This window comes from Euwallacea fornicatus, chromosome 10 (genome assembly GCF_040115645.1).
Source record: "Euwallacea fornicatus isolate EFF26 chromosome 10, ASM4011564v1, whole genome shotgun sequence".
Classification (NCBI taxonomy): Eukaryota; Metazoa; Arthropoda; class Insecta; order Coleoptera; family Curculionidae; genus Euwallacea; species Euwallacea fornicatus.
In genome coordinates, this window is record NC_089550.1 from 805,990 (window position 1) to 832,200 (window position 26,211).

At 40.7% G+C, this 26,211-nt stretch overlaps 1 protein-coding gene across 7 annotated transcripts in view; it reads left to right on the forward strand.

Moving 5' to 3' along the window:
• Positions 1–26,211, forward strand: part of Rab23 (RAS oncogene family member Rab23) — a 46,547-nt gene that overhangs the window by 16,204 nt on the left and 4,132 nt on the right. For 6 of the 7 annotated variants that reach the window (XM_066286349.1, XM_066286350.1, XM_066286351.1 and 3 more), the window contains 3 exons: positions 20,688–20,799; positions 22,703–22,824; positions 25,151–25,313. In XM_066286349.1, the coding sequence (XP_066142446.1) occupies positions 20,767–20,799; positions 22,703–22,824; positions 25,151–25,313 (318 nt within the window). In that variant the 5' untranslated portion in view covers positions 20,688–20,766. Of the gene's footprint in view, positions 1–20,687; positions 20,800–22,702; positions 22,825–25,150; positions 25,314–26,211 lie in introns of those variants that run through there. The other variant, XM_066286345.1, reaches the window with a different exon arrangement.

A 26,211-nucleotide genomic window follows, 5' to 3' on the forward strand; every position in this document is an offset into this window, starting at 1 on the left:
GCCTGTGGTTAAATGAGAAAGAAAGCAAAGTATATGCGGCTACGGGCAGGTGCTCCAAGTTATGGTGGGGTCGGTTTCTTATCTTTAATGATAGTTTCGTGTGGCTAATAAAAATATGCATTAACGTTTCAAATAACATCCATAAAAGCAAAAATTGGTTCGTCGGAAGCTATAAAAGGAATTTTAAAGCTTAATAATTAATAAATTTATGGTATGGTTCTTTCTCCGTCTCTCAGATAAAAAGCTGTAACGCCATATGGCAACCGAGCCTTATGAATATATAAGTAAACAGAGACTAGATTTTGCTTTCTAGCGTCTCAATACTTAAATGACTATATTGCTGGTATTTGGGAACTGTTCGTGTATGAACGAAATTTCCTAGTCACAAGCAATTAAGCGGTTAGGCCTAGAGTTGGTTCCATCAAGGGTCGCAGGCACGAGACCATTTTTACCTCGCAAGTTAACACTGGACAATCCTTCTTCGAGCGATATTCTTCGAATTATAAAATCATATCACCTGTCCCTGTTCGCACTTTGGACCGCATTCTTCCCTCGCAGAGCCAACCTGTAGCTGAACTGATGACGCCTCAGAGTTCTGGTTTCATCTTGATTCTTTCGGACGACAAACCAATATTTCATTTCTCAATTGACCTGAACCTGCCAAGCAATGATCCAGTTTTACGATTTTGTTCGCTGAGCTCTTCTCCCAACTGAGGTTTTTTTTTTTAAACAAACCACTCCCATTAGGCTCAAATTTGCTTCGATCTTCCCAGGCTGAGCGCCTAAGGCTTTTCCGGCACTAGTGTGGAAATAGTTAAGTACGGAGCAGTTCGGGTGCTGTTTCCTCTTAAGTATCGCTCTCTGCACTTTTCAAGGAGATAACTATTTCGAGCCGGTTTGGTTTCGGAGAAACTGCCGGCAGCTTCAGTCTTAAGAAACCGACCAGAAGTCCTTTTTGTCGTGTTGCGGAAGTCAATTTCGTCCGCGTTTGGATAGTCTCTCGCAGTACTTTCCCCCTCAGTTTTTGAAGGATGTCACGACATTTTTTAGACGAACTTGCAAGTCCGGCCCCGTATCTGACAAAGTTAGTGACGTCACAACGCACAGTTCAGGGTCGGATTTGAAATTTTCGTGAGGGCCTGGTGAAGGTATTTTCTGAATAAAACGCTGAAACGTTTTATGCAAGGTTGTGATTTATTGTCAAATACAGGGTTGTTAATGTTCCGTGCTCCGTTAAATTGCGTATTTTTCGTCCAACAAATCTCCGTTGCAAAATTCAGAAGATTCTGAGTCAGTTACGGAAATATCCAAAAAAACAATCTGATATTTGCCGAATTAGTTTTAAAAAAATTTCTGATGCCATACGAAGGGATTTATTGAAAGATGATACGAACTGAGACACTCACCACACTGAAGAAGCCGAGGAGGTAACAATGCGGCCGGTTCTTGTTATCGAAATGAATTTATTACAAATCGTTAAAACTTGATCAAACACATCGGTCATCCCACCTAGTGCACGTAACCTCTTATTTGGGAAGCTAAGGCGAGGTTCAGAGCGCCTACAAAATTAGTTATGAGTCGATTTGATTATCTCGTTTAATCCGAATGTTTCTCACATTTGGCTCACTGGAAGTCAGGATTCCAGCCTCGGCATGTCGGTACGTGACCGCTGACCTTCGGAAAAGGTGCCACAGTAGGCACCTTTGTGACTTTTGCCCTTTTACATTTGGTTGCAATTCAACAACAAGACAGAAAACTCTAAAATTTCACAACATGTGCATAGCATGAAATGTCCCTAGCGAATCGGCCTCGTTTCTTGGTAAGTCGTTACGGCAATGCGATTACAGTAGCAGATAGGTCGACGAGCTATCTCCAAAATGATCATATATGTGATTCGTCGTATCACTCCCCCTTCGGGGAATCACCAACGTCTGCGGTCATAACAATGGGGGACGTATTTTGAGGAGAATGTGTGGACCTACCACTGTAAGAAAGACATCACCTCTACTCGAGAAAAAATGGCTCACACGTGGAAATAAGCGGTATTCCCTGCTGGAAGCTCGTGTGATAGACAGCTCGTATTCTACGGTGAGTGTCAATAATGCTCGGTCGAAGCTCACAACACTCGCATGAGATTTATTTTGATTGTATATATTGCGATTATATTGTGTTTCTGCTATTTAAAGGTGTAATTTGATCTTTAGCTATAGAGGATCAGAGCAGAAAATGCGAGTCATAAAAGACCCGTTACTCAATTTCTGTTTGTTCATTACAACATCTAAAAACCATCAATGATTTTCTTGTATCAATCGGCCTTTGTTTATGCCGATTCCGATATTTTTTGATAAGTCGAAGATATGACAGACCGAAAACATGTGAGATTAAAGACACGAGGGATCGAAGACGTGAGGGACTGACGACGTGAGTGTCACGAATAGCGCACAACCGCGGTGGAACTGTGATTTTTCCACTGCTAGATTTAGTAAGTTTGCCGAAGAATTAACTAAATTAAGCGTAAGTTCAATCTCAATCGATACATCTGGAATTAACAATTTTTTTAAAACTCATTTTTCCATTATGATGACAAACAAACCAACAATGGGGATGATAATGACATCGCGGCCAATTAAGTTGCTAGGTAAATAATGAGCCATATGCGTGTCATTAATAACTTGTTCCTCAACTGTTAAAAAAGGCGGGGCGTACTTTACAGTCATTCGGCACACCCAATAACGGTGCCGTTCGGAGCAATTAGTGCAAAAATATTATTGTACTATTACAATATGTTGAAGTGTACAAGAAGACCTTTAAAGCGCAAGCGATTTACAGGGTGTTTCATAAACAAGCCGACAATCTTTCGGCGAACGTGGAGCCCATAAAAGCGCACATTTAGATCGAATGGAGTTAGTAGAAGCGAAACCGCTCCGTTTCCGAGACACCGTGTGTTTAATTTCTTGTCTCTTCTTCATATTTCACCCCCGAAAGTTCGCCGGTGTGTTCATACGAAACACCCCGCAAAACACGAGGCGCAGCACAGAGCAAGACTCAAGGGCTCATAAGATATTTTGCAACTGCGTCCGCATTAAAACCAACCGAGAAGCTCATATGCGTCAAAAAGAGCTGTCAACTCGTAGAGGTGTTAGGTAGTGCCGGAACTGACATTTTTAACGTCGATTCCCGAGTAGCCGCGCATGCGTCGTAGATAAAGATTTACGCACCCCGCAGCGCGCTACAATCGTCAACTATGATGGATGCCTGGTAGGAAAGAACACAAATAGTAACATCAATTCTTACTAATCTGCCTTAGTGTCGCCGTCTTTGTCGAATTAATTAGAGCCCCCCTTTGCATATTAAGAGTTTCAACTGGTTTCTGCTCGGAAAAGGTATCGAAAAACATCAACAAAACCACCGATGTGGCCATTGAAATCTCTAGTCTCATCGATGATTGCAATTATTCGATTGGTTCACAGACGAGTTGGTAAAGTATGTACGTGTGTGTACTTTGGGCCCGATAAGGACAGCCAATTGGCTTAAATGCTTAACGGAATCTTTAATAAACATTGTGAGCTCACGTACACGGAAGATTGACTTAGAAACTGCTTATATTACGGTTTTAACTGGATGTTGTATTGTAAAAAAGTGGAATCGGGCCTACACAGAGGAGAATGCGGTAATGATCGTTTGAAAAAAAAATAACGTGAAAGAAAGAGAAAAATGCTCAATATCAGACCTCGATCTTACAGCATCTGTCTGACGGAAATCGAGCAGGGTCTAGAGCATCGAATTTTTAGTGATTCCCCCGCGAGGACTTGTGCGACCGCGAAAAACCTGGCAAAGCCTAGGGGACCTCTAACGGCAACAGAATGTGCAATTTCAGCTCTGTGCCTATTAATCATTGTAAAATTGCACTCCCGATTGCATTCGCATCGATAAACTTATTCTGAGAATATATTTATTCAGCTTTAATAGCTCCAAATAAATTGCCAGAGAAAAGCACAACACTCCAGCACACGAATGTTTTACAATCACGACTGGACAGAATTTATTTTATTAAATCTCCTAGACCGTTGATAAAATGCACATGTGCATTAAAATGTGTGTTACGTTATCTGTTCAGTTTTGAAAGCGAACATGATCCTTTCATTTTGGCGCATTCCGGGCCATCAGAACGTTTTCAACATCGAACATGTTGAAAAATGATGAAAATGTTGGCGGTCAGAAAAATAAATCGCCACTAGAGGCGGGAGAAGCAGAATGTGACACAACGAACTCGGGAAAAACATTTCGGGTCAATAAACGTTTCTTTAAGATCTAAGTGCGTAATCGTATCGCGTGGCATGGAAAGGGGAACGCTCCGTAAAGGTGGTTTTATTTAAACAATTTTTGTACGCATGTTTGCACATGGGAGCACAAAGAACGATTAAAGCTTCGGCCGCATTCGTCAATGTATTTACAAGTCATTAGGAATTTTATTATTATTTTTTACCATGAAAATTGCAATAAAATATCGAAAATGCGACTGCAAAATATCGTATAAATCGAGCGAGTTTGAGAGAGAGGTCCAATGGTGGGTTTACGAGAGACCGATCGGTCATTTAAGGAAATCGCCACTAGATTGAACCGTAGAGTAAACGCTATAGTGAAATGGTTCCAAGAAGAGCAAACAGGCAGAAGATACTGGACGATCCCGAAGAACTACAGAACGCCAAGATGGCCGCCCTCGAAAAAGACAGGTCCGTCTCGTCGAGGACGCTGGCGGATCGGTGGTTTGCTGAGTATCTCAGGCCCACAGGGATTTGAACCATTTGTCGCCGGACAAAATGTTTTGGACTGATTTCCAACTGTCCCCATCTTGTCTCACCCTTCACTTTAAATCATCGTCAAAATCCGCTGCAGTGGTGCAGAGCACGGATTCCTTGGAATCTGGAAGGGGATAATATCGTGTTTAGTGACGACTCCAGATTCTAATTGGGCATGCGTGATGGCAGGACATGAGTAAGAAAAAGACGGGATCCTCAGTTTACAATACACAGAGGAATGTCCATCGGACTGTTGGGGTGCTATTGCTTATGATAGCAGGTCACCTTTGCTTTTCACTAGAGGCAGAATGACAGCCCAGCGATACATCAAAGAAGCCCTATGATCTTATCTCGCGCCTTCTTATTTGGAAACTATTGCTGATCAATTTGAAGCAAAACAGTGCGCGACCGCATGTAGCTAGAGTGACTATGGACTTCCTTCAACAAAATTCAATCAATTTGCTACCTTGGACATCTCGATCTCCAGATCTGTCACCGATGTACGGGGTATTGTAGGTAGAAGATTGCACAATCTACCCCATCACCCCCAACCCTAGCGGCGCTATGCCAGTTAGTCTGAAATGAGATCCTCCACGAGGATATCAACCACCTCATTAGGTCCATGTACAAGACACCGCGGAGACAAATTATTATTATTTTTTTGTTTTTAACAATTAAATTTGTTTAAATTTTTAGTGAAGAATTTCTTTTAGTGTGAGACCCGAGCGTGTCAAAAATTATTTAAACAAAACCACTTTTACGGGGTGTTCCCTTGTCCGTGTCACGCAGTAGATTAACGAAGTTGATCAAATGGAAAAACACGATCGACGTCCTGCCAAGGGCATCTGCCGATTCTCCACGTTTAATTTGCGGGTTTCAGATGCATCGCCCTTCCCTGCCTCCCTTCGTGAGTTCAGAGTAACTAATTAGAAAAATTTAACAGTTTCTTCTAAATAACTTTCTGGAATTTCACCGGAAAACTCGGAGTCGCAGTTCCTAAAATGCGCGTACTAACCTACCTTTCCCGAATCCGAAATAGGGCAACGTGACACATGCAAGGAAGCCGAGCCTGCGTCAAAACGCCGATGTGCGTCCCTAATTCGGCACCTTGAAGCGCCCCCTGCTGAGAAAGTTTCCGCTTTAGGTGACCCCATAAGCGGCGATCCATAGGGGTTAAGCCCGGAGGTCTGGCAGGCCACGAGACGTTTGAAAGTCCGCGAATCACTTTTTCACTGAAAATACTTCGAAGGGATTCCCTAGCAGCCGACGTGCTGCGGCACGAGGCACCGTCTTGTTGGCACCGAGCTTTCTGGCGCTCTTGCGAGGGTGATCCGTCCGGAAAGTCATTGAAGTAACCACTCACCGGCAACTACGTGCATTCACAGACTGCCAAAAAAAATACGGTCCAATTAATCGTCCGGTTCTGAAGACATCAGATAGCACATTCGGCCTTAACCGGCGTTGGGCGTTTATCGCGGAGTTAAAATTACGTTCGGGCCACCGGCGACAGTTCTGCGACGGAACGGTTCCACTCGAAGTAAATGTTACCTCATCGGAATAATTTATACGTCTTGTTAAAGAAGTATCCTCCTCTAACCTTTCAATTATATTTAGCTTGATATTTAATTCGACCGTTCGCCCTCCGCCGCGTATTCCACGAAACGTGGCGATGTAGAGGAAAATAGACTTTCGAAATCTTTGATTATACACTTCCAAGTCGATTTTCAAGTAATCAAGCATCAAGTTTAAGTAACCGGACGTGAGCTCGCCTTTCCGTTCCTCTCGGGCACCGGACCGTTTTCGTACGCTCACCGAAGACTTAAATATTATGCTAAAGTATGCTCGGGTGAAATTAGAAAATGCTGCGAAGCTCGGTGGCACTAACGTTAAGCATTCTGCAGTTGCGATTAGCGTTTTGCCTCGTTGTCGATTTGGCAACAACACCGCTCCCAATTTATTCTCTCAAGCTAATAAATCAGACGTAACAACTTTTACTTGTTTGCTTCTTGTATAACCAAAAGTAGTCCTTTTACTATTTTCTCCTGGCAATAATTCAGCCGGATTCCAGGCCTCAAGCGGCCTTCGTTTCTCAGTAATTCAGTTATTCAATGGGTACCCACATGTGAACCTCGCGTAAACCGTAGAAAACAAATTAAGTACTTCTAATGATTGAGAAGCCCGACCTCACGTTTCCTTGATAATTTACATACCGATCCGGTCCCGTTATCAAATCGATGATTAATAGTATTAACCCGGGACTGCGTGAAAAAACTTGCACCTTTCTTACCATCCCATTTTGGTCTTCGGTGGGTGTTGGATGACCTGCAGAGTTGCACTTCACAGGGAGGAATCGTTCCTTCAGCTAGGGCCCGCTGATTCTGTTCTACAGGCGTTACGCTCAGGAATGCGGGCGATTTCGACAGAAAAATACTCGAAACCATTGTTAAATGACTAAAGCAAATACTTCCTTCATTACCCAATAGAACGAACAACAGATCGTGCAGTTCTTCCCGGCTGGTCATAAATTCCGTACACCCATTCAAGATGTGGGAAAAATGCAGATTGCTTATAGGAAAGTTCTCATGCCATTATCGACCATGTAGTACAAAAGATAAGTAACGCTGTTAAAGTGTATTACCTCGATAAATTAGTATGGTTTTATCTTGGATTATTCATCCATAGAGTGACTTGGATAATAACAGCATTGCGAGTATTCCTGCCGCAGTAATAGAGTCAGGTTGCCGTTGAGATACGTCTCTACGGAAGGAATTTGCCGTAAGTAATAAGGGCAAGAAGTAATACTGACGTCCTCGTTACCGTAAAAACCTCGAAATTATAAGAAAGTGAATACGTGTATTAATTAATTAAATCGATTGGTGCTTGATATAGCGTCTAAGGCAGCTCTTATAAATACCTTCAATTTGCCGCAATTAGCTATGCATAACCGATCAATAATAATTGAGTTGGCAAGTATTATAATTGGTTTATCTTTTAATGATTATTAATAACATCAAATAATACGGGAAGTGAGTGTTTCACTAAAATAATAGTGAAATCGTTAGAGTGCTCGACGATGAACTCAATGACGGCTCGAGTGTTTGCATCACGTTTAACAGTTACAGAGAAACGTTACGGTTTAGGATCCAGAAACGACCAGCTAGTCGGTTAAAAAATCTCTTGAATTTCAGACGACGAAGTACCATCCAGAGTCACTTCACGATGGAATGCAATAATTAAGCACCTCAGCCATCGGGGGCCCATTCTCGATAGCGCCGTTTGAGCGACTCTGCATTCGGATGAATTCGAAGTTGCGCTGAATCGCATCCCCGTGATGAGGTCCTCGTCGATTTTCCGCCATTCGGTTGCGGAATGGTCTCGTTTAGAGTTCAATAATTTGCCGTGGTGATCTACTAATAAGTAACGGGCGATCATTAAAACATCCTCAACGGGATCGTATTGTGTTACGCATTGCGGAATGTCTGACATCAAGCCCGTCTGAAAGCGCCAGTGGAATCAGAGCTTTCCCGTATTGTTGAGATTTTTTCCGCTCTGGCGGCGCGAATTTGAAGCCAAGAAGTTAGGTTGTCTGCTCTAGAATTTTTGAGTTTGTTTTTTTTTTTCATTTGAGACGAAAATTTCAGCATTTGCGTGATGGTCAGAAGTGAGAAAATCGTTGAGCTTTTAGAAGCGAAATTGTCCAGCACCGAGCTTTCTTCCCTGGCGGAGGAGCCAGTGTCGTTGGCTTTCGCTCTTGTAGATTTTCGTTCGAAAAACCTCAGTCAAATTTTGAGAATAGCCAGTATGTTCCATGGAGACCCGGATCCGAAAAACAGAAAGAAACCATTGTCCCAATGGGGCACGAAGTGCCAAGGCCAGCGGCTCACCGTCAGGTCGACGCTGCGCCAGAGGATGGGGCGTCAGAACTACTTCCGGAAAAGACTGCTTGTCATTAAAAAGAAAAAAAAATCAGCTCGAGCTCATTGCACATCATCGTTTCAGCGACTGAGGCTCTTCGCACCGATTTCGAAAATGCGAAAAACGTCTATTCCGAGCTAGCTAACACCCGCACGGGGGCGCTACTGAACAATTTTCATTTATTCTGCAAAAATCCAATAATCGATAAATAGATCTATAGGGGATAAACGGGCCTTTCGTACACGCAGTTGGGCTGAATTAACAAGTCGACGAGGAGCCTAATTCTAAAATCCGTTCTGTGATGGGGCCCAGAAGCACGGAGAGGCAGCCACTCGGCAACCCACAGTAGGATATCATCGGTTATTTACATATGTAATAGGAATGTAATGTAACATTTTATGAAGCGAATCAATTTAATGCCGAGCGAACTTGCGAGCGGGGCGATAAAAAATAGACGAGTCAAATAAAACCTCATTACGTACGCATTACGTTCAACGTTTTATACTCAGTTTCATGTTAACTAGCTCATAATTTAAGTTTAAAGTCAAAATTAAAATACCTCGATAACCTGTTAAAAGAAATTTATGTCCGTCAGCCAATATCATCAGTTCCATAATAAACTCGTATGTTGCTTGTTTTATTTTACTAGGATTGTAAATTCACGTGCTTTATTGTACGAGGACTATGACGGGCCAGCAAGCAGCGCCGTGAAGGGCCTTTACATTAAAAACGCACACGAAATAATAGGTCGGATTACCACTCCCAATCTCGGGAACAACGAAGGGTGACTCGCTGGGGCCCTCTCCAACGTCTAGCCTGATTTTTCACCCTCGACACCTAGGAAATTATCGCTTTATTGCCTAGACGACTGTTTGACCTTCCCATGCGTGATAAGGACGCAATATACCTGAAGTAGTTTTCCCCGAGCAGCCCTGAATTCACACCCCTCCCCCCACATTGTTGGCTAATTAATGTTCCCTTAACTTTCAAAATCCGCATAAAATGGGGCGAAAAATTCAATTTTTTGAATTTTCTTATGTCGCCCGAGACGTTGGTTCAACGATATCTCGAATTAGATCAGTAGCAGTTTTTGAGCGTCGATTTAGAGCCGCACCATGCGTGCGCAGATGCGTAACTGGTCTGCGTAATCGGCGAAATTGTGGTCCAACAATTAGACCAAACATTTTTATTACAAATAATCTATCCACTTTATCGTATTCTGCAAGTTCAATTAGATATTGGCGTGCGGTAGAAACGCTTACACTCACACGAGCAGTAAAACGTTCTATCGCACGCTAACGTCAAATACCCGCGCGCCGTTTTGACGTTGACACGCGCCACTTCGATTTGCGTGCTGTCAAATTAAGGGCTCCAGGCGAGTGCGCTCACTCGCGCGAGTGGCAAATGGCCGTGGCGTTTTTCCGGAATCTCGTCGGGAAACGGAAGGGACCGGCGGATCCCTCGCTGTGACCTCGGGCGACAACTTTTCGACGGCGAATCTGTGAACGTCTTCGAAAACCGCGGAAAAATCGTGTCACGAAAACGAACAAGAGGACTAACGCGCATGTCGCGCGAGTGGGCGCAACACGTTAAAATTGCCCGCCTCGTTTTAAATGGAAAAATAAAGTTGTCTCTCGAAGTAGGCGCAACTAAAATGGGGCCAAAAAATAAAAACCAAATGGGGGCACAAAATGCTTCTTGGCCTACGCCGCGAAGAGTTTAATTAATCGAACGCGATACCGACAACTTGTTTCGAATTTCTCTGCCTACGGACTAATTGGAAATGGTATTAATCTTTGATTTTATTATATATGGGATCGGTCTAAGGCGGCCCTCATGACAACACAAAAACTAAAATGCAATCAGTTGCTAACAAATTAGTCTCATATCTCGGAGTTAAAAGGATTCCTCGAGATATTGAGCTTTTTTACGAACGACGCCTGAGCAGCTTGCTGCAAGCTTAAAACCGTCAATTTCTGCTTATTAATATATAATAACGCGAACCGTTAGTGAAATGTGGAATGCCCCTGTATATAAATAGTTTTCAAAACTGCAATATCTGCTGTCGGTTTGAAAATAACATCATCTTCTTTCACTTGGAGGAAATAGCAGTCAATCTGAGTGTTAATCGCATCTGGGCAATGGCGCGTGTGCGTAACTAATACAAGCTATTACCAATTAATTCACTATTATACTTAAATACAAATTTTGCCTGCTATATGCAAAACGGTAAAATAATAATGTGCATTCCTCACTGATACCGAGTGAGGAAAGTAAATGCGCGATATCGTTGGTACTTCTTAATAGGAAACGTCTTCTTGCTAATTGTTTTCTTGCAAACGATTAACATTCTTCATGTCTTTGCATCGACACATTTTGCGAGAATAAGGAATTGCGCCGAGGAGCGCACATAATAAATTATTCTTAACGCACAAGTGAGTTTAATTATGTTCGGACGTATCTGGATGGTGTCCGGAAATGCTGGAATTGTTTGCGTCTACCTTTAATTGCCAATTAAACATTTCCAATATCAGCAGGAACGAGTCACGTAATTGTCGAGGAGGTACTGCTCGTGCAAGGGCTTAACCTTGCGACTGCCTCCGAGAGGATTCCTGCAGTCTCGGGAGAGCCATGCGAATTTAAAGATTTCAATGCCACCCGTGGCGTATCTCTCAATTTCTCTTCGTAATCATTAAATTCTTACCTCCAAGTAGAGACGATTTTATGTGGACATTAATGAACATCCCGTCAAATACATTAAAACAACATGTTTACATAAGCAGACGAATCGTCTCTTCGGTACCTCGCTCAGTCTTGCACGGTGATTGAGGAAATGTTTGCTTCTCGTGGTGCTACAATTTCATCCTCAATTTGTTACTTTCTTTGAAAATCACAGATGTTCATGAGTTGTTTGTGTACTTTTCATCAATTTCGAGTGATAGCAAGGAGGTTTAGGATCACGTCCGTTCGATCAAGTCTCGTTGAGCACTCCTGCAATCTTCAGAATGACTGTCCTCCGTTGTGCCCGGAGGACCGAAGGTCACGAGCTTATTAAAAATTGAAGGAAATGTATTCCACGAAAATGCCGGAACAGGTCTAAATGTTGTATAACCTCATGTAGATGGTGGGGAGGATCTCGGCAGGAAAATGCCATTTCCCGGCTAGACGGGGAGAAACTGGCATACGTGTCAAGGGTTCGTCTTTTGAGGAAGTATTAACGGCGAAAACCGCATTTTGGTATCTTTGCGGTCCATGGCGCTAAAGGTCGTTTTTCGAATTTCGGCTGTTTTCAAAATTACTCATAAGTTTTTTGCTTAGGACAACTTTGAAGTCAAAAAAAAAACATTCTTAAGGCACTTTTTCGATTAGATTCCAGTGGCGTGCTTAGTTTTTGCCGCGACGTGCCCTTTTGTCAAAAACCGCCTTAATTTTTTTGTTTTAAATGAAAATCATGGTCAGCAGTAACTTAAAAAAATGTCCATTTTAAACCATTTTCAGCCACGAAAGTGTATATATCGTCCTTAACACGGCTGATTTTCTAGGAACCCATAAAGCGTATGTACCTGCATATAAGTTGTACATACGTACCTATACAAGGCGTCCCAAAAACGTTGGTACAAATTAGTAGGGGGTGAAACAGCGTTGGAAAACAATGCGGTCAAGCTGACCTTGTCTTATGCAGAACTTGGTCCTTTTCGATTTACAGGTTGTTAAAACAATTATAATTTTTTTGCTATTTGTCGATAAATAATGCATTTTGCAAATTTTTGAGATTAAATTTTGCATAGGGGCGGTTTTGGGTACGACAAATCGGTCTACAATATCTATTTTTAACTAAAGTGTAGGTAGCGCCACCTAGGCCGTACACGTATTTGGAAAAACTAACATAACTTTTTAAGTAAACCTCGTAGATTAATTTTTTGTGTAAATTTGGAAGGAGTAGACACTTTTCCAGAGAAAAGAAAGTGCTAAGAAACGTACGCATCTCGAACGGTTTTCGCGGTATTTTCGGCTGCATTTTCCGGCGCATGCGCTATAGTTTCCTAGTAGTAATACTTTTCGATTTTTGTATTTTGTACTGAATAACCATTTGTATTGAAGCGGACGGCCAACATTCTGAAAATGTACTTTTATGTGATTGTAGTATTCTTTTTACGATTTTAGCATTGAAATTAAGTTGGGTAAGTTCCGGTTTGATTGAAATTATTTAAATAAAAAAATGTCAAATTAGTTTATAATACTTTAACGACGAGTTTTTCACATATCCTAAAGATACGTTTCTTCGGTGTTTCAAGCACGGCGCTGCTTTAATAACTTGTTGTCGACGAACTCATGGCATACGCACCCGAAAGTATCTCGTAAACAGTTCGAGACTTAGCTGTACCTGTTCGTCGGGAAGGTATCTACCCTTTCCAAATTTATACAAAAAATTACTCTACGAGGTGTACTCAAAAAGCTATGTTAATGTTTACAAATACATGTGCGACGTAGGTGGCGCCACTTATGCGCTAGTTAAAAATAGATATTGTAGATAGATTTGTTGCGCCCCCCCCCCCCCTTGGAGAAATTCAATGTTAAAAACTTGCAAAATGTAAGACTTATCGACAAATTACAAAAAAATTATAATTATTGTTTTAACACCCTGTAAATCGAAAAGGGCCAAGTTTTGCATAAGACAAGTTGAGCTTAACCGCATTATTTTCCAACGCTGTTTCACCCCCTACTAATTAGCACCAATGTTTCCGCGACACCCTGTATAGTATCATACGTATGTACGTCTTTTCCAGAACCGTACATGCGGTACACAATTGCATAAAATTACGTAACGTGTACAACATCATGGGGCACATGTTTCGGCGCTCACTTTTCGGATCACATTTAGATCTTGAGTTATCTAACGTTTCCTGTTTTCTTCCACACGTGCATGTCCCTGCTAATTAGCAACACGCGTAAATTAATTAATCGAAAGGAAGAAGTATTTGCTCAATTTGCGATCGCCATTTTTCGTGTGCCGATACGTATTGTGACACGAAATGAAAAATCTGTATCGTGACTATCGGAATATGCTGAGGGCTCTGCTGTTGAGACATGCAATCAGCAGCAAATAAATATTGTTCCTGCAGACTTGGCACTGCTTGGCAAGCCTCGGGATACGTCAATACAGTTAACTGAAATAACTCTCGGTAATACCGATTTCCTGCGGATTCAACAATACTTAATCCATATGCATCTTCTTACATTTAGTTTCTTTGAGATTGCACTTAATTTCACAAGCATGTTGCAATCATAAACACCTGCTGTTTCTCTCTTATACTTTATGATATATTACTTTTTTGAATTACTTGCATAACATGCTAATACTCGCTGGTTGGACTTAATGTCGCATAAATATCCAGCATGTTCTGTTAGTCCGAGTTTAATTTATAAGTGACCGCAGCATGGATAACTATAATCCATAAATTAATTTAGAGCAGATTAATTGCCGTGACGTTATGAAAAGTTCATAAATAGAATGAGCTATGTCGAATTATGTAATTATCGTGAATATCTCGTGAGTGTGCTCGATATTAATGAGATTAGTTTTTGATTAGTTATTTAACAAAAGAATGTAAATCCTTTGCTGGGATTTATTCCATCATTATATGAATCACAGTTATTTAACGTTAAGTGGTATATTGTATTGTGCCCTGTAAAACGGTGAATTTAAACTAGCGGCATAGTTCCTAGTCTAAGTTGGTGAATTTTCACGTTTTATCAAGAGTAGCTTTAAGCATAGTCCGCGAACTAACAGTTAAACTTCGATTCCAAGATCGGATTTCCCCACTTGCCGCAGCGCATTCGTCCATTCGTCAAGAAATTCCTTCAGACTGACCTCACAGCTACGCGTGGTATCTGGAATTAAATGTCACCCGAAGATGCGAGCAGTCGGAAGCCAAAGAATGAAGCGAAAGGCTTCCTCGGGTGCTCAAATTTAAGGAAGTTTATCACCGTTTATTGATCACTTAGTGAAATTGTGTCTCGAGGGATTGTAAAAATTATGCGAAATTCAACCTTAATATAATATATACAGGGTGATCCTCCGGGAAGTCCCTCGATCGATCGCGGGAAAACCATGATACGTAAAAATCTAAAAATGCGGGGATACACCTAAGTCGTCGAGGGACACGCGTCGAAGATATCTTCAAGATGGCGGCCCTTCACCAGTAGATTAGCTCGCTTATTTTAAACGGAACGCCCTATATTTTATTGCATTTTTGGACTCAACGATGAATTCCGAACACCTTTTAGCCCGAAAATGTAATAAAATACAGGGCGTTCCATTTAAAATAAACGGGTCGACATCTACTTGTGAAGGGCCGCCATTTTGAAAATATTTTTGACGCGTGTTCCCCAACGAATTAGGTATGTCCCCGCAGTTTCAGATGTTTCCAAATTATGGTTTTCCCGCAGTCGATCGAGGGACTTCCCGGAGGACCACCCTGTATACGGAATAATGTATACAGGATCTAACATATCTTTTTGAAGATACTTCAGGGAAGCCTACTAATTTGAGAAATAATGAAGAAATGCTAATAGACCCGTGGTCAGAGACACAACATTGTCGACATGCGTACACACAGTTTTTGTAACTTTGTGTTCGTTCATACTTAATTTTGCTTTAGGAATTTCGATTAAATGTTACTAATTCCTTCAGTTAGTTGATAACTAAACCAAATGATTACTTTCTTTCCTTACTCCCTTTACATTCTCAATTCGCATGCGCAGGCATTTTTCCAAAATCTCCGAAAAGACGATGACAGATGGGAAAATACTGCGAGAAACCCAAAAGCTACAGAGTCGACGAAGGAAGTTAAGTCTGGTCTCACAATTCATACAGGGTGTTTCAGAAAAAGATACGAAGCATTGATAGTACATGATCGTGAAGAACGTAGGTGGGCGATATTTGAAAAAATGAACTCAAAACATATGTGAGGAAAAACGTAAAATACGAGGCAAAATATGAAATTTTTCCACCACCTGTATATGAAAACTATTTGTTAGGTCGCGTTCAAAGGCTCATTACTCAAATTTTTCAAATGAGACTCCCAGTATATTATACGCTCGATGAATTCTACGATTTACTGTAAATACTTTTAGCAAAAATTTGTTATATTTCTTATAGAGAACAGGCAAGTAATCTCAGGATTTCTGAAACTCCACATTTTCAGTTAGTTCTGAAGGCCACCGTGCGTATACGTTAGGTGACGTAAGAGATGCGTACGAAAATTGCGCAGCACACTGCCTCATCCGTTGCCCTGCGTTAACTTTGCGTTATGAAATTTGACGATTTTAAAGAGATAATACTGCGAATATAGTTGGCATTTTTAACGTTTATGAGTAGTTGACACAATGAATATGAAACAGGCAATAAAATTGCAAAATGATAAATTGCGAGCAAATTTGCCTTGCAAGCATTCCATTGGTTGCAATGAATGATTGCAGCTGAATACAAATTTAAATTGTAAATGACAATATCATTATCTATCTATCTGTAGTGGCCAATCGCAATCGTATAAGTCCATTAGGCAAAATATGTCTTTATTCCTAACTAAATTCCTTTTCACGCCTTCAAAACACCAAAAAAGGAGAAAGTAAGTGAGACATCTGTTCGTCAAGGTGTAAAATCATGGCGATAACACTAGAACACCTGGGGCTATCATTTTGACTGTTTTCCAATTTATAATTCGTGAATCAACGACTTCGCATTTAGACTCATTTAAATGTTTAATCGCAACTAGAATAACGTGAGAGTGAATGGAAGTGACAATATTATGTTTAAATCCAGATTCGTATGTGACGGGAACATTGCTGAAGATAAATTTATGTTGCTGAGGTCAACACGCATGAGCAGGTGGCGAGTGCGCTCACGCGCAGCGCTTGCGGCTCTATCCTGATGCGAAAAAAATCTACCATGTGCGCTACGGTTGAATCCGTGGTTTTTTCGCCCAGTTTGCGTCTACGTACACGGTTCGCGCATAATTTACTTAAGACGTTTAGTGTGTGTTGCGTTGCCGCAACGCGACTTTATTGGTCAGCTAAACGACCCCTTTGATAACGATATCGTGCGTCACGGACTTTCCCTTCGAACTTTAACGGAAATTGGCCTAAGACAGGCAAATGTTATTAATTAATGTTTTTTTTTTCTTTATCGGAACCTTATCCAGGGTAGGACTTACGTTGCGTAGTCCATCGCACCGGCTTTCTCGTTAATTAAGCCTGTTCTCAGCGTTACATAAACGTATGAAAAAAACATGTGAAACAACGAACTCCACTTTGTAGTGGCGTTTAGAATACACATCCTGGCCCAGTCCTATTAATAAATACGGAAACAAATTGTGGCTTAGTTTTCCGATTATTTCGGTCCCTTAATACGAAAACGTGGGAGAAAACTTGTAATATCAATTAAAAATAACTCACGGATAATTGTCCCGATAACCTAGAACTCTGTGTTCTACGAAGGCAGGCTCAGCAATGATGAACACAATTAGATTTCTTATGTAAACATCGGCTCTTACAATAGAATTTTCATTGTGTTCCCGGACATCATATTTGTAATTCATTGCAATTTCTGCAATTTATCATAATTATTTAGCAATTTCTGCATCGACTTTACTCATACAGCGCGGCTCACTTGAGACGAAAACACCCCTGTAACTTTTTTCGAACCCCGTAGCGCGATCGCAAAGATCTAAGACTCAAAACATGGAGAATGAAAAGCTCTATACATCCTAGAAAAACCGTTTTCCAATTCCCCCGACCGAAGTCTATTATAACTCATTTTCATACACATAAAAATATACAGAAAACCAAATAAAAAGTAAAATAAATAAACTAAAGCTTGAAAGCTTCCACCAGCTTTAATTCAACACATTTGTTGTATCTTTTTAAAATGTTCCTTTAGACATTTTTCAATTGTTGCTGAGTGATTTCCTACAAGCTTCGCGCATGCGGCTTCGAAGATCTTCAATGTCGTGAGGAGGCGATTTGTAAACTTTATTCGTGATGGTGCCGCGCAGACAAAAATCCGATGACGTGAAATCGGGAGGTTTAGGAGGCCTTTCGATTGACGGAGTAATGCGAATTTAAATATTGTCCCACGAAAGTAGAATTGTGGAGAGGACTGGCATCTAATTGAAAATGGGTCTCAAATAGGCGAGGGCAAATCCCCCAAAGCGCTCGTCACCTCTTGCTGAAAAAATTCTGGAAAATTAAACCATCTACATTTCCACTTAAAGGAAAATTCGTATGATGTTTAGCGTTCGATTCAATTCGTTTGAATTTTTTTTATGATTAACTTGAGAAAATAATATCGTTTCCAACTCTAGAAAAAAATTCTCTAAAATGGTTAATAATTTTTTTTGAATGAAATTTGGTTTAAACTCTTTTTAAAGAATGCTGAATATAGTTGCGCGTTTATTAAAAAAAATATATCTTTAATCTCTTTTTCCGATTTTTAACGTAGAAAAGCAGTTGTAGTACGCCTGGCTCAAGTGAGCTAGAAAACGATTTTTACGGCATAAATAGAACTTTTTATTCTCTGCCTTTTGGGCCTTAGCTCTTTGAAATCGAGTTATAACCACGAAAGTGACAAGGGGGTTTCCGTCCGAAACGAACCACACTGTATGTACGCTAACAGCCATTCGTCACACGTCGATTCCTGCGCAGCAAGGCCCTAACAGCGACGCATTTATAACAAATTGATTTCTTCAGGTACTTAACTAAAGGTACTTAAAGGGTCATTCAATATCACGCAAATCTTCTCGAACCTGCACTTTCTGACGCTTAACCTTAAACGCTTGCAGGAAGTGGGACGTTCTTGCAGTAATTGTCCATCATTACCTCGAGTAAGTTCAAGAACATCTCAAGCAGATAAGGCACCTTTCATAATGCGCCTTGATATCGGGTTGAGGCAAACTGCACTTAAAGAAACTATAAAATTATAAATAGAACTTAAATGGGTTAATCCGGCCATATCTAAAGCTATATGAAAGTGTTGTAATTGAATCCGATACATTGAAGGCCGGATCGAAATTTAATCGGAGTTTGTTGCCGTTTGTTTGAACGATCCATCATGGTGTGATGTTTACACCAGTTAGCCTTAATCTTGCAGATTGGCTTGGAAACCGGATATCGGTTAGTTCATAGTTATGCTACGGTTATAAAACTAACACGAAGCGAAGCGGATAACTTTTCGAATTTGTATGTACCTACGTAGATGCAAGTTTGTACTTACGACGGTACGAAACCGACACGAAAACTTTGCAGCATCACTTGCAAAGCTCGAGGTCTTCGTGGCGATCGCTGGGAGTTCGAAATCTTCAATGGAAACTGGCTGAGCTGCTCAAAGCCCTCTCCCTGACATACTCAGACGCGTTACCTTAAACCCACCACCGTTCCTTTTCAGTGCTTTTAACCGATAGTTAAATTTGCCATCGGCGCATAACCGCATTAAGCAACTCATCCCTAACATCACTTATGTACTTTCTTCAACAAGTCTCCTTCAAATGTCGGTTCGGCGCGCATGCTTAGAAGCTCTGAACGGTGCCCTCCGTGTTTTCGGCAAAGGGGACTTTTCCACGGCAAAAAGGCCTAGGAACTCGGTGACGCCTTGCCCTTGAATTAAGATACACATTTCTAAACACAAAAGAGGAATGAAAAAAATTAGTTCAGACACCATACGAGTTATGGAGATTAAGGAGCGCTCCGTTCATGTAAGCGCACGTTACTTCCTGGCCCCTTGAAACATGGCCCTATGGAAGCAAGTACGACCGTGAGCCGTTTCAACTGCCCAGCTGGCACTGTTACCATGACAATTGTTTGAAAGGTTCAGCGAAGTTACTTTTTTTAAGTTAAGATCTCTACTTTGAGAACCGATAAGTTGGTAACAAAGGTCATTAGGATTTTTTTTCTATATATATATATATATATATAATACTAGCATTATTTGAGCCCTCTCTATAACCCCTGGAATTTGCGGCACGCCCTTTCCGGACGCTCTGTATATGGTAGTGCTCAGAAACTAAAAAGGAAACCTTGAATGGTCGTTTCTTCCGAACGCTCATTTCTTATTGTAATGTATGTGAATCTCGACGACTAACATCGATAAAAAGATATTTAACTAATGGCCCTCCGGGCAATTGAGAATACAAGAGAGCATGCATGTACAGTAGGTACAAGCATAATGTTATTTTACATTTCCGAGTGTGTAAATACTTTTTATATTTGCAGTATCTCAGCCTCATACGTAATTTTCCCCGTAGGTAGGTCAGTGTCCGAGACCGAAGGACAAGGTCAGTCACAGTGTTCACTACGAGATCCTGATTTGGACAACCTACACGGAAAAATTTTTAATATTTGATTCGGACAAGACATGCACACACATTTCTATTGTGCCTGCATCATCCGACGATTGTGGCACGCTGCGACGTATCTTTACGGCGCTCGTATAGATTGCTTTGGGTCGAGGCGCATGCTCGACTTTTCAAAATTTACATATTCCAATCGGCCAATTTTCGAATGTTAATATTTTACGAGTTCTGAGAAACGACGTTTTAAGTTTCGGAAAAGTCTTGAAATAAAAAAAAAAAAGAAAATTTTATTTCGGAAGTAGTCGCTTATGTATTTCCGGTTTGCCGCATTATTCCTCAATCAGCGTCGAATTCCCTCACGTTACACATCCATCATAGTAATAGCAACGCGCACCATTTTCACAACAAATGCTCAGTTACCCACCAGAACGTGCTTTTATCAGACTTATTAACACCCAGTCACACCAACAGTGGGGTACTAAAACGTGCCTCATCTACCGTATCAAGTCTCTTTACTTTAACTTGTAGTTTTAACGATGGACGATTAAAGCTTTATCTTTATTTGATTTCAAGTTTTTCCTAAACGTTGAGAAATATAGTTTAAAATTAGATTTCGTTGTTTCAGAGTCCCGATGGGCAGTACGTGGGAACTGCTAGAGGCAGAGCCATGAGCTCCGGTGCCCTTTTTGGGCACCGAGTCTGACATGCGGGAGGAGGAGCTAGAGGTCGCCCTTAAGGTGAGTTATCGAATCGCTACTTTAACCAATTTCTTGTCGAGTGTTATGGGCGGATAACGCACTTCCCATTTAAATTTCCAACACCCTGTAACTGAAAAACTGGACGCAACTTCATGTTTTTTTATAGAGTGTATTAATTATATTTATGCAAAAAAATCTTGGGAATAAAGCGATTTTATCCAAATCGTTTGAGCGTGCTTCCGGAAAAATATACAACTGCCAGCTAAGTTGATCTTTTAAATGGGGATCGCTCGGTTGTTGTTTCATGTTCGAATGATCTGAATAATTCAAGTTAAATTTCATGAAGCATTTTCCCAAAATAAATGTACTGGTATGATGAACCAGAGCAACGAACTCTCCAATACATCGATTTAGTTTTCTTTTAAGGATCTGCAGTGGAGGCGGTCATTACATTCCTGTTGCAGGTCATGCACACTATGCAAAATACATCTTAATACACGAACAGATATATCGCAGTATCAGTTTTATCCCTTTTTTTTGTTAAACTCTTCAAAAAAAAATCCCCCAAAAAAATGTAAAGGGTTCAAATCTGTCGACCTTGGCGGCCACCCTATTGCGTCCCGCATCCCGATCGACTCTCCATGATAATAGACCGGTGAAGTATATCTTAACATTAGTCCCATAACATTTCATTCATACATATCATACAAAATCGTAATTTAAATGTCGTGCTTACGTACCACAACAATTCATTTATGCAGTTAGCAGGCTGCAAACCATTATCTCGCAGGTTACCAATGACGAGTGGCACTCAAGGAAGACACATGTGTGAGTCTCTGGGAGACATTTACATATTTCTTTGTAAGCTCAGAAATTTTATAAATGCGGGTGTAATACATGAATAATTCATATAAAAATAATCATCTTTCCACGGTGCTTAAAACGCTCACGCACCAAATTCAAGAGCTTCTTTAGTTATATCACCACGAAATAATAATTATTTTTGCATGGATTCGCGTACATTACGCAGAGTTTTACATTATTTCTGAGTATAGAGTAAATATTTAAATACACTGAAAAGATTTCTTCTCATCACCTCATCATAGAATACATTTCTGCACCTGAGTTGCATCTTAGTGGCCGAAAGCGGCTGAGTCTGGTCAGTGTTGTTTTCCAAGGACTTTCGTTGTGGGCATTGGAGCATGAACTTATTTCGCCTCCCGAATCACAGTAACTCAATTAACTTTATCGCGTCCATTGCCGTAGTTACGATTTTTATTTAATAATTTTTTGATACGGGCGGCCACCGCGAAGTCCCGACCTAAGGCTCTTGGATTTTTTTTTTCGTACGGGGAGGGGGATTAAGTTTATTGGTGTACAAAACCATACTTAACAGAGAGAAGCGACGAGAAAGTAAGTTCAGAAAATGCACTGGCATCAGAAGGAATAGCTTGCAGGCGATCGACATTTCAGAGGTTTACTTTGTTTAATTATAAATGCAACGAATAATTTGCGGATACACAATGCCGTGTGCACAAATTTGCTGAAACTCTAAAAGAGCTCACTTCCTTCAGGGAAAAACTTCCATTTCTTCACTGATTCTGTGCCTTTCCCAGTGGAAAACGTGATCTTCTATGAACTTGTTGTCCCGTTTCCTAGAAAGGCTAAATTTCATACAAAAAGTATCGACTAATTATTCGATCGCTATTAATCTAAACCAAGGAACGTACAAGAACCCTTTGAATATTCAATGCTAACGGTTTCTCATTAAAACTTGCTGTCAAGGTAGTTATTAGGGCAATTTGCATACCGCCTCTGGGAACATGTCAGAGCCTTCAAAAAATTTAATTAAATGCTGTTTCGTGTAGCTATATGTAAATAATGAAATCTAGTTATTTAATCTGAAAGGAGGAGTCAACACTTACTAGTTGTTTAATTGAAGGTGGTGATCGTGGGCAATGGCGGAGTAGGCAAGTCTAGCATGATTCAGCGATACTGCAAGGGAACCTTCACCAAAGACTATAAGAAGACAATTGGAGTGGACTTTTTAGAAAGACAAATTGAGTAAGTACATTGATTTTGTAAGGAAATACAGTTCCATTAGTTAGTAATACATGAAATTTCACCGCTGAAGTGTCGGTTTATCCCAATTTCAAAGCCACTGGAAATCAAAATGATTTTTTGGCACTCGGAGTTAATTCAATAACCGAACCTGGCTGGAACTTGCATTTGTGTGTCATTTCAAATTTTTTAAGCAGCTCATAAAACGATTCGTTTTAAATTTCAACGACGTTATGTCCCATTTGAACAACATAAGAGAGCAATTTACAAAGAAAATGGACAAGCGTATGTGTTCCTTGGCCGCATGCCTGTTCTTTAATTATTCACTTTAATTTACTTCCTTGACTTGTGGCTGTTTACGAAATGACCTACTTGCGTGTTAGACCTTTGATTAGTTTTAAAAATAAGTAGCCAGAATGCCCTGGAATATTATTCTTAGATACGCGAAAGCTTATGGGTGCGGGAGCATTCTTCGAATTATCTTCGCCGACTTGCTCATTCTGTAAACCGAGCTCTAATTTGATTCATAATCGAGCATTCCAGTGTTGCAGAAAACGCCAGGGAATCCTTGCCGGCTTCAAATGGGCTTTGGCTCGGCGGAAAAGAGATATTTTCTAGATCTGGTGAATCAGAAGTTGGCTCTCCTCTGACCGCATCAAATTTTTGAAGACCCGAGTTCAGCGTTTGGAGAGTACGTGGGAACACGGCCTTGGCGACGATAATGGACTTAGGAAAGCCGTCTGCGATTTACGATCCTGTGAACATCCATACGTGTGTTCGCATCTATTGAGAACTTCCAAAAGTACATTAAGCACCGTTGGTGGAAATTTGTTTTGCAACCAACCGGTAGAAAACTATTTTAGGCCAATGAGTTTTTGCCAGCTTGCCAGCTGGGAGTAAAGTTAATACCTGAATCTCCTTGAGAACCAAAGGTGTAACGGACGATGTTTCGAATAGTCATCTAAAGGGGCAAGACTTGGAAATGGGACGGAACCAAGTTGTTTTAGGAAATTCTTGAAGGGAACAGGGTTCCTATACGCCATCGAATGCGTTGAAATATGATAAAACTTATCAATACTCCAAATCGATATAGGAATATTATTACAATATCGGACAGTTGTATGAATGGTTGAATTCGCGTAACTATGCGCGTCGTATCAGCAGCGATGCCACATCTATTCAAAATTAATATGTAGCAGAAACGCTGCCAGCCCCTTACACCGACCGTTTAAAAGCTTGAACGTTATACCGGCAATAACGAGGAGAACACCCGTAATAAATAACGAAGAGCCCTGTTTCGGTGCTCGAAAAAGCAAATTTTTGCCGCCAAAAATTCAACCAAAACGTCAGCAAATCAGGCGGCAACCGCGCAAACGCCGCGCTTACGTCTAGACATTCAAATATATCTTCGTTCTTTTTTAACATATTTAGCTTATATGACTTGTCATTTTGCGTAACGCAACTCTCAATTGTTACGTTTTGTGACGTGAATAAAAAGTTGAACACAGCTACTCATCAAGTTGATTTCGAATTGTCTGCGATTCGTACGTTTACCGCAGTGCCTGCGTGCCGTGGTTTCGTGGTTCGTCCGTGCCAAGTGATGAAACGGCACTCGAAAATCGATTTGTAGTAAAATTGGTTGATAAACAATCAACTTATTGTTCGCTATTTTTCTTAAAAAAAAAAATGTAGTGAAATGCCGCTTCGTATGGAAAATTGCCACTGGCTGGCTTCGCTTTTAGGGCGTAAGTTCGATTTCTTAATGTGCAGAAAGTCCCCAAAACCAATTAACTGAACTCGAGCAGAATGTTCTATGATCGAGAAAAAGGCGAATCGAACAAATTGGAAAAGCGCAAATGCGAACTGTCCCATTTCCGAGACATAGAAAAACAAGTTTGCACCTGCAAACGTTTTTTTTTATCTACAGCTCTCGAAATTTACGAGACATTTGACTTAAATTCGGAACGTAAGGTCATTTTTTAGGTCCTACTTCGTTAGATATGCAAACTGATTGCAAGAACCTAGCGGGACCTGTGCCCCGTATTCCCCCGCCCAAACATTTTAATGACGCACCGCTAATCGTTTCTTACACGTTTTTCCCATCTGTTAACAGAGCTACAAACCTGCTAACATAAACGAAAACATTTACTTGAATATCTCGGATGAAACCCCTGAACATCAGAGACAGATAATTAACGTGTAAAAGCTCACGAAGGGATCGATGCCAGAGATCCACGTTACTTACTGAAGCTTCCATAGTTTTCTAAAAACGAGCATGTCGCATCACCTTTTTAGATTTCGCTGACAGGGAGGCTTATTTTTTTTTTAGAGTGGACGATGAAGATGTCCGACTCATGTTATGGGACACCGCAGGACAAGAAGAATTTGATGCCATTACCAAAGCGTATTACAGAGGAGCTCAAGCCTGTGTTTTAGCTTTTTCCACCACTGACAGGGATTCCTTCGAAGCCGCCCATTCTTGGAAACTCAAAGTATGTCCATTAATCTGAATTATTAACCGCTTGCCATTTAATATTTCTTAGTCGCGGTAGTAAAGTATTAATCTTAGCTCTCAGCCTTCAACAAATCCGCACCTGCAGAATTTATTGTTACTATTAATTAGTTAGTTAAATGCTCATTAAAGTGAACCCAACCGTGCATATAGTGGAAGGACGTCCCTGGAATTAAAGATGACTCGAAACCTGTTGCCTATTATTAATAAAAAAAATTAAAGCTCATTGACGTTAAATAAAATTATCTATTAAAATTATAATAATATAGAAGCCCCTAGACATCGAGTCAAGAGTTTTTCTTGCGTGGTATGGTAACTTATGGTAATTCTCCATTGTTAGCTCACAATTAACTGATTCGCTCTCAGAGAGCATTACACGTAACGGGCAATGTTCCGGAACATGATCGCATGTGTCCGTATACATTTAGCAGAGGAATGGCTTAGTTGACGTTTACGTTGGTTTTATGGCAAACTTTTATGGTTGTTTATGATTAGGAAAAATTCCTGAAATTATGTACAGACGGAATAAAACTCAACAGATTCCCTGCGGTTGGAGATGTCTTCATACCAGCTAAGAGAAGCTAACGGAGAAATAATGTTGTATTATTTCTGATTCGTTTGAATTCAGACAATCGTGCGCTTTCAGGGGATTCGCAGAAACACAGATTTATCTTCAAAGTTGAAATTCTACCGGGAGATACTGCGCCATGATCTTTAGAAGAAAGCGATGACTTTAACTTGTTATTGTTTTCATGGCAAATGACTCTAAATTATTTTTTATCCAGCCAATGATCGTCACTTGAACGGGTTTTATAACAGTTCTTCAGAATATTACTTGAAGGTATGAGAGAATATTTTCAGGACGTACCTATGAAATC